Source organism: Nilaparvata lugens, chromosome 6, assembly GCF_014356525.2.
Source record: "Nilaparvata lugens isolate BPH chromosome 6, ASM1435652v1, whole genome shotgun sequence".
Lineage (NCBI taxonomy): Eukaryota > Metazoa > Arthropoda > Insecta > Hemiptera > Delphacidae > Nilaparvata > Nilaparvata lugens.
Window position 1 is genome coordinate 2,554,901 of NC_052509.1, and position 17,274 is coordinate 2,572,174.

General features: G+C 33.1%; 1 protein-coding gene across 1 annotated transcript in view; it reads left to right on the forward strand.

The window, feature by feature from the left end:
• Window positions 1-5,126: 5,126 nt before the first annotated feature.
• The window catches only part of LOC111057202 (acetyl-coenzyme A synthetase), a 69,864-nt gene continuing 57,716 nt past the window's right edge, over window positions 5,127-17,274 (forward strand). Inside the window, exon 1 of the mRNA XM_039429937.1 lies at window positions 5,127-5,590. Within this exon, the coding sequence (XP_039285871.1) occupies window positions 5,283-5,590 (308 nt within the window). The 5' untranslated portion in view covers window positions 5,127-5,282. The remainder of the gene's footprint in view (window positions 5,591-17,274) is intronic.

Genomic DNA, 17,274 nt, shown 5'->3' on the forward strand with positions numbered 1-17,274 from the left:
TCTCCAACTTATTGAAGGGTTCCCATACATATGACTCATTCTGTATAAACATTCTATGTATTATATTTGTATAGCCTATGTCATTCTGTTTATCTTTTATATTGTTCAATTAATATAGAAATAATTACATAGCAGGTACCATTTTTTGAACTTTTTTTTGTATAATCACAACTAGCTTCAGCTTTAAGACCTTTTAGCCCTTTTTCAGGCTTTTAGACCTTTTTGTGTAGAAAGGCTTTGTGACCTTTATTTTTAAGAAAGATATTTTTATTTTTATATTCATGAAAAACAATAAACATCATAATTTGCAATGTCAATGATGAACAGCATTTGTGCCACTTAAAAAAGCTGAACAAACTAAACATTTTTTTAAAATAATTCTTGTGTATCCATATATTCTTTTCAAGAAACAATTGTTTCAATTTAGTTTTTCTTTTTTGTATTTTTTCAAAATACTTTTAACCAATTGAAATTTTTAGGTGACGATTATTTTTGTTTAGAATCTCATCATTCATATTGGAAATGTTTAGTTGAAATGAAATATTAGTTTAATGTCAACATTTTGCAATCAGTTTTCGTCTTAATTCCACTTCAAAACTCTCCATTTAAAAAAAATATATTGAAGAACTATAATTGATCTGTACTCAAAACTCAATATGAAACATAATAATCTGTAAATTTTTTTTTTTTTTTTTTTTTTAAGATTACGTCCTAAAGACTTCAGTCATGGAGTATAAGACAAGTCATGTTATTACATAATAATTCTAACACTAAGTAGTTCAACCTAGTTTAGGTTTGAAAGGAATTCTTGTACACTATAAAAAGCTCTATCAACTAAATATTTTTTAATTTGTTTTTTGAAAATCTTCAAATCATCATTACTTTTCAAGATTTGAGGTAGCTTGTTATAAAATTTCCTACCAAAATAATCTGGTTTTTGTTCAAATAACCTACTATTGTGACCCATTATATGATAATCTGCTCTGTTTCGCGTATTATACTCATGAACATCTGAATTCTGGATCACACCACTCGTTTTCACATGCATTACAACTTCATATACATACAAAGATGGCACAGTTAATAGACCAAGCTTTTTAAATAAAGGCCTACAAGAGTCTAACCTATTCACTTTCTCTATACATCTGAGTGCCTTCTTTTGAATCTTAAACACCCTGTCCATATTTTGTTGAGATGAATTACCCCATACTAAAATAGCATACCTAATATGAGATAGTATAAGTCCATGGTAAGCAGTTAACAGTAGTTTTTTATCATTCAGCCTAGCAAGCTGCCGCAGGACAAATACCCCAGATGATATCTTATTACATATCCTCTCAATGTAAGGATGCCATGTTAATTTCCTGTCCAATAAAATTCCCAAGAATGCTACTTTCTCTTCTTGGTCTAATTCATTTTCCTCTACAAACACATTTATTTCTCTATCCTCTACTGAATTATATTTACTTTTGAATTGTAGGAATTGACATTTCTTACTATTTATTGTTAATTGCCTTTGCTTCAAGAATTGGACAATTGACTGTACTCCAGTAAAAGCATTTATTTCTAGACTATCTAATAAATAATTGTTTAAGATAAGCGATGTGTCATCAGCAAACAACAGAGCTCTGTGATCTTTTAACTCTTTTGGTAATTGGTTCACATACAACAGAAACAGTAAGGGACCCAGAATTGAGCCTTGAGGTACTCCAGCCTGGACCTCCAGTTTTTGAGATTTAATTTTTACTATTTCATTCCCATCCACCTTGGTAAGCTCAACACACTGGTTTCTACCTATGAGATATGATTCAAACCATTTTAGTTCTATACCATTCACACCTACAGTTTTTAGTATTTCCAATAATATTCTATGGTTCACACAATCAAAAGCTTTGGATAAATCAAGAAATATTGCGGCTGCCTTCTCACCTGAATCTATTATATCTATTAGTCTTTCAACAAGGGATACTATTGCAGTCTTAGTAGATTTCCCTTTCTGGAACCCATGCTGTTCATCACATATGAAATTAATTTCTTCCAGGTGCATCAATAACCTATTTAAAACTACTCTTTCAAAAATTTTACTTATTACATTTAGAATACTAATGGGTCTATAATTTTCAACTCTTTCAGAATCACCGCTCTTGAAAATTGGCAAAATTTTTCCTTGTTTCAGATCATCAGGGAAAATACCCTGCTCTAGTGAAGTATTAAGGAGATGCAATAAAGGGTCCAGTAATTCATTTTCACATTCTTTTAAAATTTTGCTTGAGACCCCATCCAATCCTACTGTTTTTTGTTATTCAAATTTTTTATTATTCTTGACAACTCATCTCTTGATAATGGATGAAATTTAAATACCTTTTCAATTGGCTCAGCATTTAATGTAGTTGTATTATAAGTATTAGTGTTCAGTGACTTTTGGAGATTATATGCAACCTGTTGATAATACTTATTGAAAAAGTTACAAATGTCTATACTATCATCCATATAATTTCCATGTTCATCGATTATCCTAGGGACATTAGTAACTGTATCTTTTTGAGCTGCTCTCCTATTTCTATTAATTACCTCCCAAACAGCAGAGTTAAAATTGGTACTAGTTGTTAATATTTCAGCTGTTTTCTTACACTTAGCTTTCCTCACTTCTTTTGCATAGTTTTTCTTTAAATTGTATCTGAAACCTGATAATTGGGAATCTAAAATCAAACTTTGCATAGATGGTGCAGTACACCTAAAATTTTTACAGATATGAGACTTGTGGCAGTTGATAGAGCTTATAATGACTTTTCTAGGTATGAATTTGATCAAAATCGTTGGTCCCGTTTTCGATAAAATCGCGAAAACCCCTGTTTTTGACAACATTTTTGCCATTTCAGCCGCCATCTTGAATGCATTTGATCGAAATGTTCGTGTCGGATCTTATAGTGTAAGGACCTTAAGTTCCAAATTTCAAGTCATTCCGATAATTGGGAGATGAGATATCGTGTACACAGACGCACATACACTCATACACACACAACACACACAACACACACACAACACACACACACACACACACACACACACACACACACACACACACATACAGACCAATACCAAAAAGCACTTTTTTGGACTCAGGGGACCTAAAACGTATAGAAATTTGGGTACCTTAATTTTTTTCGGAGAGCAATACTTTCCTTACCTATGGTAATAGGGCAAGGAAAGTAAAAAACTTGGTAGTCTTATAATACAGGAACAGCTGATTTTATCGGCTATATTGAGCATGTAATTTATTAGAATGGTGAATTTTCTGTATTACGTGACTTATAAGTTTTATGAAACAGATTGTGGGAACGAAAATTATTTTTTGCAAGAAAGAATAAACCAAAAATTCAAATGCGCAATTTTTTTATCAGAATGTACCTTTTTTGATTAAACTGTTACCTATACTTTATCATAGGCTATTCATTCAAAAATAAAGATTGATTTCATTCGTAAAATAATTTTAAATTATTTGATATTCTGACTATGGATAAAGGTCGACCTGGCAAGTGATTTAGTCACTTTTTACAGCAATGCAAATTGATTAATTAGGCTATACAGAGTGTTTCAGAAGAAGTGTGGAACATTTTAGGGTATTGTTCCTGGATCATAGGAGACTACAAATGTCGTATTTTAGTGTCCAAAACTCAGTGGTTATCCTTATAGCTGCCATTTTGTTTTTTTACTTAGGAATTCTTATCTCAAGAACGAAATGATGTACTGATCTGAAATTTGGCATGAATATTTATGCTATAAAGACTCATCTTTGAATATAAATAAAAAATATTCGATGTGAAATTTCATTTTAAATCTATGATTTAATATGGCGGCCATTTTAAATCTTTGATTGCAAATTTCACAAAAACCGTTCACTTTACAGAAAACTTATAGGAGACAAAAAAGTTAGCAAATTTTATCAAGATTTCAAGGATACCTCATTTATTGAGATTGGTCGGAGAATAACAGAGAAATCAATTATTTTCGTATTGCATGCATGACCACTTTTTACAATTTGAACATCAATATTACATTTCCAATTCCAATTGAATTTAAGATGAATCTTTGAAACTCGGTATGGCTCCATAGTGCCATCCAGCTGATTTACAATGTTTTTCAGATGATCTTGTTTGTTCATGATCAAGCATGCTGTACGAAATTTTCTGTTATTTTCCGATTAATCTTAATAAATGAGGTATACTTTAAATATTGATAAAATTTGCTAACTTTTTTGCCTATTGTATATTTTCTGTAAAGTGAACGGCTTTCGTGAAATTTGCAATCAAAAATTTAAAATGGCCGCCATTTTATTTTTTAAAGTTGAGTCTTTATAGCATAAATACTCATGCTAAATTTTAGATCAATACAACAGTTCGTTCTTGAGATAAAAATTCCTAAGTGAAAAAACAAAATGGCAGTTATAAGGTTAACCGCTGAGTTTTGGACACTTTGAATACGACATATTGTAGACTCCTATCATCCAGGAACAATACCCAAAAATTTTCGACACTACTTCTGAAACACTGTATAAAAAGCAAGGGAAAAGTTGTTATAAAATATAAGGTTTTCTAAATCTTATAATCTTTTAAACAATTTAATTGTGTCTATCTCTTCAATTACTCATAACAGATTCAAGAAATAGGCAATATCAAATTCAAAAAATTCTAAAATTATTTCTACAGTAGGATATATTATACATTATTGTAGCTACATGAAATTTATTTCTAAATACTTATCTTAACTTATGTACATTGTCCGGCTTTCAAATTATTTGATACGAGATTGATATTTTTAGAATCTATGTTCAAAATTTGGAGATCTAAATCATTCCCGTTTTTCCGGTATGCAATCCACAAGTTGACATGTTTTTGATGCAAACAAACGAACACACGAACAAACATAACCCTACTCTCTCTTATTATATAGATTACATTTGATATGAAATTTTTCACTCATCAGAAACTTGCGTGCTGGTCATATGATACAAGATACACAACTCGCTGCGTATCACGTATCTTATGAATGACTTGACACTAGCGCTCGCGGCGGCTACAATCGGAACCACACTCGTTCAATATCGACCACAATTCGGCGACGTTCGGTCGACTGCGGATTCGCACTTCAGTCCTTCGTCGGACGCGGTTCTGTGAGGTTCTCTTCTCAGAGTAAAAATTGTGCGTTAAAAGTGTTCTCCTCTACTTTTGTGACGGGAAGTGTAAATTTAATTTTTAGTGAACGGTACCAGTGAACCTTCCAAAATGAGCAGTAAACCGATATACGAGCCCCATCCCTCGATTTCGAAAAAAGCTCACATCAGCTCTATGAGCCAATACAAAGAGATGTACAAAAAGTCCATTGATAACCCCGAAGAGTTTTGGTCAGAGATTGCGAAACAGTTCTACTGGGAGACTCAAGCTGACCCGAAAAACTTTTTCAACTATAATTTCGACATCAACAAAGGGCCTGTGAACATAAAATGGATGGAAGGTGCATCGACAAATATCAGCTACAATTTGTTGGATAAAAATGTCAAAAATGGATTGGGAGACAAAATAGCGTTCTACTGGTGAGTAAATTTCTATTTGAAACCATTTTTATCGAAACTAGCCTCTTATAGACTACACATAACCTGTCAAATTGAGATATCTATTACCGTGGGTGACCCTCTTTCCTTAGGGCTGACCTTTGACCTATACCTACATGTCAGCGTGGGCGGGATGTTTGAACTGATGCGCTGAATGAGTGGCCTCTGATCGATCAAATTAGAGCTGTCAATTCGTGTCTTCACCTGTATCTATCCATCATTAACGCAATAGTTAGCAGGTATTGAGAGATTCTTTCAAATAGTAATAACTATAGCCTACTGGTATCAGTAGGCCTACCTCTGGTTCATTGTAAATTAATAATTAGGACTATACGAGTAGGAGAATCCATGATTATCGTAATTGTTAGCAGGTATTAAGAGATTCTTTTAAAGTAACAATAATTATACTATTATCAGTGGGCCTTCCTCTGTTTCATTGTAAATTAATTATTAGGACAATACAAGTAGGAGAAAAATTAATATTTTGAAGAGTTCATAACTGACTATTCCCTCCTCCCGTTGACTAATCTCCCGTAATTGACCATTGCTATTCCAAGTTGAAAAACCTAATAAATAATGAGTAGCCTAATCAGAAGAGTTTTCCTTGGAAACCCCCGAGTCTTGACGAACAGTTATTTTCAGGATTATGGTAATAATTTGATTACTATCAGGATGAGTCAGGATTGTTGATGATATTTCCCAAGAAAAGGCCCTGCATATATCCGGTATTGATTCCGTAATGATTGAATATCATAATGATTTCGGTATTTTTCCATGCTATGAAAGTTGGTAGAAGTAGTATACAATATTACAATTATTACGATTGTATGATTGATGATTAATGGTAGATTCTATTAATAAATCTTAGATTCAATTAACTTAATTTAATATACTATAGGTACATACTTTATGACTTATCCAATCAACTTCTTAAACACAGCCTTATTGGATCTCATAATTGAAAAAACATAATATATTATATATTTGAATGAAATTTGTATTGACGACGTTTCATAGATCTCAAGTTCCACATTCATAAAAATTCATGAATTCTATACAAATAAGGGTACGGTTATGTCGGAGCTGTGATAAACGATCCTAGCAACGATGAGAGAAGCGATGCTAGTAGGGAGTAGCGCTCAGCTTCTATCGACTGTTCATGCCGACAGTCGTGCTTAAAGCTGATTCGTGATTCATGTTTTGAAAAACCAATTTGTGTATGCTATAATGAGTGATTCTGATGAGATTTTTTCAAATAGTAATAACTATAGGCCTACTGATATAGGCCTACTGGTATCAGTAGGCCTACCTCTGGTTCATTGTAAATTAATAATCAGGACTATACGAATAGGAGAATCCATGATTAACGTAATTGTTAGCAGGTATTGAGAGATTCTTTTAAAGTAACAATAATTATACTATTATCAGTGGGCCTTCCTCTGTTTCATTGTAAATTAATTATTAGGACAATACAAGTAGGAGAAAAATTAATATTTGAAGAGTTCATAACTGACTATTCCCTCCTCCCGTTGACTAATCTCCCGTAATTGACCATTGCTATTCCAAGTTGAAAAACCTAATAAATAATGAGTAGCCTAATCAGAAGAGTTTTCATTGGAAAACCCCGAGTCTTGACGAACAGTTATTTTCAGGATTATGGTAATAATTTGATTACTATCAAGTAGAGTCAGGATTGTTGTCGATATTTCCCAACAAAAGGCCCTGCATATATCCGGTATTGATTCCTTAATGATTGAATATCATAATGATTTTGGTATTTTTCTTTGCTATTAAAAGTTGGTAGAACTAGTCTACGATATTACAATATTATTACGATTGTTTGATTGATAGCGTACTTAATGGTGGATTCTATTTATAAATCTTAGATTCAATCAACTTAATTTGCTATGATATAGGGTACATACTTTATGACTCATCCAATCAACTTCCTAAACACAACCTAATAATTGGATATCATAATTGAAAAAACATAATAATTATATTGGAATGAAATTGGTATTGACGACTTTTTATAGATCTCAAGTTCCACATTCATAAAAATTCATGAATTCTATACAAATAAGAAAGGCTACCTATAGTGAGGTCCACGTTTTTATAATGGCAGTGTTTGATTAGCAATGGTATTGCTATCCTTGTCTACCATTCAACAAAGCAAATAGCGCTATCTCTATCTCCCTTCGCTCTGTTGTCAAATCGTTTTTCAACAATTTAGAATTAATAATTAATTAACAAAATATTCCATCCTAATTATGAAAATTCATTAGGAAATTATTGAAAAGTATGATTTCTTGCTCAATAAAATATAATTTATTATTTTAAACGAGAATGAACAGTTGATATTACATCAATAAACCTGTATCAGCTACCGTCTATAGAAGTCATTGACAAGACAGAGGTTCGGCAACGTTTTTCTCCTATCTTTCTCCACTGCCATTATAATGTGGACCTCACTATCGTCAAGGTAGTTTGGAGACTACCTTACTAAACAATTTGAAATCCAGTATAGTGTCAGTATATCTCAGAAATGATCAAAGCTGCTTCCAACTTTCAACCAATAATGCTGAAAGTCTGAAATGGATCAATTTCCACTATACTGTGAGATTCATTTGATTCTGTCAGTATTTATTATAAAAATCATCAATGTCCCTTTCTAACTTAACCAACGTTGAGAGCTTGAAATGAATCACTTTACACCTCCAACTGTCAGCATTTTTTATAGATCTGCTTCGATCCGTTAGAAACACTGCTTCCGATTCAACCAATGCCGACAATTTTAAATGAATCACACTATACAAAAGTCGAAGCAGGTATTTCTTGTAGAGAAAACTAGGAATTTTGCGGAATAAATGGTACTAATATTGACACGGTATGAATTTTCGTGAGTACTAGATTAATATGTCTAGTATAAACTATTACAAATGCTAAAGACAATTTCAAGTGAATCACATTATATAGACAACTCGAAGCATATAGTTCTTGTAGAGAAAACTAGGTATTTCAGAAAAATGCTACTAATTTTGGATACGGTATGAATTTTCGTGAGTACTAAATTAATATGTCTAGTATAAACTATTACAAATGCTAAAGACAATTTCTAGTGAATCACACTATATAGAAAACTCGAAGCATATAGTTCTTGTAGAGAAAACTAGGTATTTCAGAAAAATGTTACTAATTTTGGATGAGTTTTCGTGAGTACTAAATATGTCTAGTACTATTACAAGTACTTAATGTCTAGTGAGAAAAACTGTTATCACTGTTAAGTGGGCTAATGAACTTGAGTAGTCAGGGAGTGTTAATTTTAACAATGGGCACTTTCTCACGGAAGTTGACGAACTCGTAAATGCACTCTGTTTACCAAAGTTTTATTGAATTTACATCCCAACGCTGGAGTGTGACCACGGTACCAAAGTTTTTTGAAAATTGAAAATGGAATTTTGAAGTTGTTCGACGTTTTGGCCATTTCACTTCGTGGAAAAAGAGACGGGAGAAATGTGTGAATTGTGATGGGGAATTAGAGAAAGATGATTTGATAGAGAATGTTGAAGACCTGTCAACAGGAGGCGGTGGAAGGAAGAGATAATATAGATAGGTCAAAGAGAAGGAGAGGAAGAAAAAGTTCAAAGTACAAGTTTAAAAAGTGAAGTGGAAAAATGACGATAATGCAGAAAAGTAGAAGAATCATAGGAGGAGGTAAATAAGAATGCAAAAGAGAAAGACATTTTTCAGGAAGAAAAATTTTCCAAAAATATTTAGAGAGAGAGAGAGAGACTTTTCATACAACAAAAATGCATATATAGGAAGGTTAAATTGCAGAAAAGAAAGATCGGAAAGAAGAAAAAAATTGAGAGTAACCAAGAAGCTGGAGGAAAATTGGAAGAGAGAAGAATATAAAGAAGATGTTATTGAAGAAGTGAAAGGTAAGAAAATTGTGAGGAGTAGAAGATAAATAATAATTGTAAGAGAAACGTGCATGGAAGAAAAAGTCTAGAAGATAATTTTTATGAATGTGATAATACGAAAATTCAGAAGATAATAATATATTGATGTATTTTGTAAGGGAGAACAAAGTGAAGTAAGTAGGAAATCTTTATTAGAGGAAGGAATGAATATGATAAGGATAAGGAGTGAAAGTGGTAAATTGGAATCCAAGAATTTGAATAAAATGAGAGTAAAATTCTCATTTGAGTAAAATGAGAGAATTGAAGAGAATAAGATCAAGAAATAGAGTTGAAAGTGTTGAAAAGCATATAAAACGAAGTTCAAATAGTGAAGATGAGAGAAAGGAGAAACAATCGTAAGAGACAAGAGGTCTGAGAGGTGAGAAGACTATAGTAAGGTCCACGCTATAGTGGCAGTATATTTGATTAAGACGGGTGTTGCTATCCTTTTCTATCACTTTACAAAGCAGATAGCGCTATCATTTTCTAGCTGTGAAACGTTGGCAGATCGTTTTTCAACAATATAGAAATATGATCAATCAACAAAATATTCATGAGAATTTATTATTCAATCAATGAAAAAAAAATTCTTGACGAATAAACTATGATTGATTATTTAAACAAGAATGGACAGTTGATGTCACATCAGATAAAACAACGTGGACCTCACTATAATAACTAGCGAAAATAAAGAAATAAATGGGAATCATTGAAAGGAAAAATGGAAAATGGATTTCTCATATTAAGATAGAATTGAAATAAATAAAATTGATGTATGGAAGAAGAAGAAGAGAAGAAGAAGAAGAGGAAGAAGAAGAAGAAGAAGAAGAAGAAGATGAAGAGGAATGCGAAAAAGAAGAAGGAAAGGAGGAAGAAAACTGTGAAAAAGTAATCAAACTATCAAACTGAATAACATTGACACTTATGCAATCAGCAATACTAAGCTACTAGTCACAACAAATAATAATAGTGATAAGACATAAGCTAGACAACAAACTAGTAAATCATTATTACTGTTTACTGGCCTCAATATAATGACATCGCAGCCTAGAAATGTACTATTCACTATGACTATGCAATAGGTCTTCCTCGTTCCTCCTAATGTCAAAACTACACTTTTCAAGATAATTGTCTCAATTACTTTCTATACACCTTCAGGTGGGCTAATTGCCGCATTATTTGTTCAAGTTCACTGTTGTCATAAGAATTTCCTCAGTTGTCATGATTGTATTGACAAGCACAATATATTTCCAAGGTTGTTTATTGAGGAATTCATGTCATGCTTATCGCTTCAGATTGTCGTATCTCGTAGCGGACAGGTTCAGTTACAGCTCATGTGCAATCCAATAAAATATTTGATAAATTAGAACTGCTGAATTATGTGAATAATAGCTTCCCTGTATTATCTATATATATAAAAGCGAAATGGCACTGACTGACTGACTGACTGACTGACTCACTCACTCACTCACTCACTCACTCACTCACTCACTCACTCACTCACTCACTCACTCACTCGCATAACTAAAAATCTACCGGACCAAAAACGTTCAAATTTGGTAGGTATGTTCAGTTGACCCTTTAGAGGCGCACTAAGAAATCTTTTGGCAATATTTTAACTCTAAGGGTTGTTTTTAAGGGTTTAAAGTTCGTCTTTTAGCATGTATATTCTTCTTCTCCCAATCTCTTAATTATAATTGAAATTTCCATATCATATGTTACTATAGAACTATAATCTAGATAGAGTACCTCTTCGAAACAGTTGTTAACTGGCAACTAAATCAATAATTTTGTCAGGTTGGCATTAAGTTGAGTTGACTTTGTTAGGTTGGCATCAAGTTGAAGATTTAAATGCATTTATCGCGGAAAAATTGATTGGGCACTGCTACTTCAATCCTGGGAATATTATATTACTAGCCGTCAGGCTCGCTTCGCTCGCCATATCCGTTTAGCCAGACGTTTAGTCTGGATCCCCGACTGGATTGTCCTAACATGATAAAAATGCAGGCGAGCGAAGCGAGCCTGCTAATCTCATTCTTGGACAATCCAGTCGGGGGTCCAGGGGGCGGAGCCCCCTGGCTAGACGGATATGGCGAGCGAAGCGAGCCTGACGGCTAGTTATCATGATAAATCTGAAACTATGTAGTTCCTTCTTCATCTAAATAGAACAATCATGTAAGTTATAGCATCCAATAGCATGTATAGGTCGGTAGCCACCTTTTTTGAAACCTCTTGTACATTTTGGTTTAGAATAAGGGTAGGCACATACACCAGTTAGTCAATACAAGACAAGACATGATCAGACACGTTTAGTCGCAATACTTCACATTGTCGCTTATGACGCAACTCACACTGATAAGTCATTGATTAGACATGTCTTCAAAAGCAACTATGACCAAAATGGGGTAAGTAAATAGCCTAAAATATCATAGTAGCACCGTAAACCGTAATACAGTATAGAAATATAATATAGATTATACGTGAAGAATAAACATAAGTATGAATTTCAGCTATAGTAATATACTTATTTAGATTGACTCCTCCTTATTCCATAATCAAAAGTGAACCCTGATAAAACAAGACCCTTACTTCTTAAAGTCGTCAAATGGTCGTTTTTCAGGAAACAGCCCTTCTAAGGAATCCTGTTCATAATGAATTGTTCTTTCACGTGATGTGTGGTTCTTTATCTATACTAAAAAAATATCCATTTTGTATAGGGTAGAAGTGGTAGGTTTGCATAATTTTTAAAACCATTAAAAAATACCCCTTTTTTGAAAATTCGTAGCTCCGGAACCAAAAATGGTAGAATCCTGCGCGACCACTCAATTTATTGGAAATTTTATTCTCTTTGATTTTGTCAAGAATGATTTTTCTTGAGAAACTCAAGGTTCACGAGATAAAATGGGAGAATTGAAAAAAAGTCCGAAATTTTGGGGGTTTTGGGGGTGAAGCCGCCCTCTGGCGTGTCAGCAAATTTCAGATTCGAATTCAGCGTCCCAAAATACATATAGAACCGTCGAGGAAAATTCTTTCGGGGCTGTTTTTTGAAAAACGACCATTTGACTGGACTATTACTTACTCCTTGGCACTACAGCTCACTCAGAGCCTTGACCTCCTTCAAAAAGCCTCCCCATTCGTCTCTATTGGCAGCCTTCCATCTCCTGACACCCAGATTCCCAATGTCGTCCTCCACATCCTCCAGCCAACGCTTTCTCGGACGTCCTCTCAGCCTTCTCCCTCCTGGGTTGTTCCTGAAGACCTTTTTCACAATTCTTGAGTCACTCATCCTCTCATCGTGTCCCAGCCAACTCAAACGCCTCAGTTTTATCTCGTCAATAATTTGACTTTTCTGGTGCAGATTAAGCAAGACCCTTCCCTCGTTATAAAGCGTATTAATTTTCAAATTAAATATGATAAATGCAAATCTGAATACCTTTTCACTTGTAACTCTCAGCATTTTTTTGTAAATTCTTCCTTACAAATCACTCTTAAAATAAATGATTTCCATTAGTAAATTTGATGTAAAATTGACTCCGTTTGAAAGTATACCTCAATTGAACGATTCTCTTGGTTTCTCAAAGCTGTGCAAAGGCTAAAAATAAACTTTCTACTGGTGATATTTTTCAAAGTTTTTCGATTTATATATCATAAAGCTATCAAAATGGAAGGAAGAGGTTTCTCAGGAAAACATTTTTTTTCCGATCATTACTTTTTGAGATATAAGCGCCTAAAGTTTAAATTTTTGGGACAGAACATTTCAAGTTAGATAAGAGATAAATCCATGAGATTTAGAGGATAGATTCTTCATGGTATTGTTGATCTAGTAGAACAAATATTTTCTGAAAATATTCATTTTTGAGAAAGTGATTCAATTTACCAAAAATGACTCAACTAAAAGTTATTTTTGGTCATTTTTAGTAAATTGAATAACTTTCTTAAGAATTGATATTCTCAGAAAATGTTTGTTTTATTGAATCATCAAGAATCTATCCTCTAAATTTCATGGATTTATTTCTTACCGAACTTGAAATGTTCTGTCCCAAAAATTTAAACTTAAGACGATTTTATCTCAAAAAGTAATGATCGAAAAAAAATGTTTTCCTAAAGGTGCGTACAGATACACGCGCCTCCAACACGCTCCGCGCACGCCCGCAATCGCTCCACGCAAGCACCGCACTCGTTCCGCAATCGCTCCGATCATGAACGTTACGGGAGATGTTAGCTCTTCTCGCGTTCCACTCTTGCTCCCCGGTCGATCATCAATCGCTCTGCTCGAGTGACGTTCGATTGCGGAGCAGAGCAAAAGTCTGTACGCACCTTAAGAAACCTTTTTCATTTTGATAGCTTCATGATATACACATCAAAAAACTTTGAAAAATATCACCAGTAGAAAGTTTATTTTTAGCCTTTGCACAGCCTTAACATACGTTATAACGGGGTTCATATTTTCTCTCGATATATTGAACATTTTTGCTGCAACCCAATTAATTTATATTCACTTACTCAGGTCCTCATTGTAGGCTATACTAGCCTGCAGTGTGATACCAACAAACTCGTACATAAAATCGATATCATGTACAAATTTCTTATGAAGAGATTATCTGATGACCGGAAGACAGGGAAACATTGCGTGTTCTAGCATAGAGAAACGACCTTGCGTGAGTCCACATAGTCCAAGGTCACGACCAATAATAAATTAAGTAAATACTCCTCGCATTGCAAATCATTATTGACTTTTCCTCCCAATTTCCAACGAGCTCTTCAAATAAGATTTTTCCGTAAATTTGTACAAATAGCCTAATCTATTTATGATAGAAAATTTGCTCAAAGTATCCTATTCCGGTACAATATCATGTATGTAAGTAAATTGACCTAGTTTGAATGTTTTTGTACTGAAAGAGAATGAAGAATGGATCACGCAAACCTATTTGATTGGTTATGTTTGTAAAATTGTCGTAGCCTCGAGTGGTTTAAAAGAGAATAGACCGATCAAAGTAGATGGACCACTCAGTTATTTTCCTATTTGTTCGAATAGTTTGTGGAAGAATTACGTAACTGGATAACTGATACAATTGAATTCTCAAATTGATATAATAGCTGAATAAATTGAATATACTTAAAATTGAAAGACTTATATCAAATAGATATAATAGCTTATTACGGTATGTCAAGGGTGGAGGATATTTTACAATGTCATTACTATTTTTTTAAAGCTGAAAAAACAGGATAACACGGAATTTGATTCAGGAAAAATATGGTTTGAAGAGAAGTGATAAGAGATAATATTTATTCAAAAACACTCACGGCAGTTTATATGTGTGGTCAGATATTGGAGGGGAAATAAAATTAACGTGATCAACTGAATATTAACTGAATTGAATATAATTAATAATCAACATGAATTTACAGAATTTACGTGTAATAAATGAATATAATATAATATGTAATCAACTGAATGAAAAATAAATCAACATGAATAATTCAATTGAATGAAATTGATAGCTTAGATAAAAATCAATCGGAAGGACGAATGGAAGGAGAAAGAAAAACGTTGGAAGTAGAAAATTTGGAGGAGTTGCAAGAGAAAGAATAAAACAGTAGAAATGAGGAATATAACTTATTCAGAGAATAGAGAGAGGACTATACAATAGCACAAAGAGTGAGGAAAGTATAAAAAATCTGAAAGAAAAATAATTGAAAAGAGCATGAACATTCAAGAAAAACTAATAAAAATTCGTCAACTATGACTTTTGGCAAAGTTTTGACAAGTAGATTAGCCACCTCTTTCTCGAATATAGGTACTCAATTTCAAATACTGCAAATCACTTGCATTATTAAGCAAGTGTTGTCTCAAACTCTTGTAGCCTGTATTAATCGATCCATTGTTTTAAAGCTAGACTTCAACTTTCACTGGATTTGATAACTTGTCAAATATTTGATTTTGTTCAAGCTTTAAATCTTTCTCCCTGAGTAATTCATGTATACTTTATTGGCCGAGCGAAGTGAGGTCTCAGATTCAAGTCGACGGTTTGGCATTTCTCTAAATGTTTATATGTTGCGCATTTACGGCAAAACGCGGTAATAGATTTTCATGAAATTTGACAGGTATGTTCCATTTTAATTGCGCGTCGACGTATATAAAAGGTTTTAGGAAATTTTGCATTTCAAGGATAATATAAAGGAAAAATGAGCCTCCTTCATACGCCAATATTAGAGTAAAAATCAGACTATAGAGTTATTCATCATAAATCAGCTGACAAGTGATTACACAGATGTGTGGAGAAGCCAGTCTTTTGCTGTATTTCCATGAGCTCTATAGTTTCAATCGGTACTTGTGGATGAGAATACTGCGTGAGGTCTACTGTTCACAGAACTACTAGTATCAATGAATTATGCTGTAAACCATTTTTAAAATTTATGAAACTATTATAATGAATAGGCTATTTTTTTATAATTTTTTAAAATACGTTTATAATTTTCTATTGGGGAATTGTTCAAGGATGTCAGATGAAAGCAGATTATAGAGGGTCACACGTTTGAAGGGTGAATTAACTGCACACATGATTACATTGTGCGAAATTCACTGCCATAGTGATATTCACTCAAAACTGCCAGCATTGCTGGTTGAATACTGAGCGTTTATGATGTGCATAGGGAATGCTGACTGTATTTAATGAATCATACCATATATATCACTACACCGAATGACCTCTGCTTCATTTTTAAGTGGTGATTCATATTATCAAGGTCAATGAGACTTTTGGCATTAATTTTGACAGATAGATAAGAATGTTTGAATTCCACTGAAATCTGATAAGAATTATATGTCTGTCTTCACTATCATTTGACCCAGAAATAATTATGAGTTTTATCAGAAGTCTACAATCAATTGAAAAAATTGTTCAAGCATTACACATAGCTATAGTTAGGTCCACGTTATAATGACAGTATTTGATCAACTTTAGTTTTGCTATCCTTGTCTATCATTCGACAAAGCCGGTTGTACTATCCTTTTCTAGGTTCACAACGATGTCAATTATGTTTTTGAAAGTGTAGAAATATAATTAATCAATGCAGAGAATCGGCATCGCTATTCTTCTATCTTTATCCACTGCCATTATAACGTGGACATCGCTATAGGGTTACGTTTTAGTGTGGTTTTATTGAATCATTTATTCGAACAAAAGACAAGTGAGTTTCAAAGATATGCATTATAACAATTGGTTTTTGTAAAGTTATCTAGTGCAGCAGAACAGCTTAGAAACTGCTATCAATGGAATCATCATCAATAAATAAAGTGATCATGTAGACATTCAATATGAAAGATATTCTGAGTCATTTTTATTACCTCGGCAATCAATGACCTATGTAATTTCACAAGACATCATGGAATATTTTTACTATTCAATATTGGCATTCAATTAGATTAATTTTTCAATCAAATGAACTTTTCATATCAAGGTCTAGTTCATAATCCCCTGTCTCATAAATTATGAATAAAAAACCGAATTTATCGTACATTATTATACTTTAATTTCTTCCAACTGTTTATGACGCGATAAGTTCGACACTTTTTATGAAATTCAAATATTTTGTTCCTTGTGTAATTGAGTTTTAAAATTAAAATGTATATTTTTCAAAACTCGGGAATGAAATAGTAGGCTAAAGCCGTGTTTAAACCAAATTTATTAACAAAATGTTAAT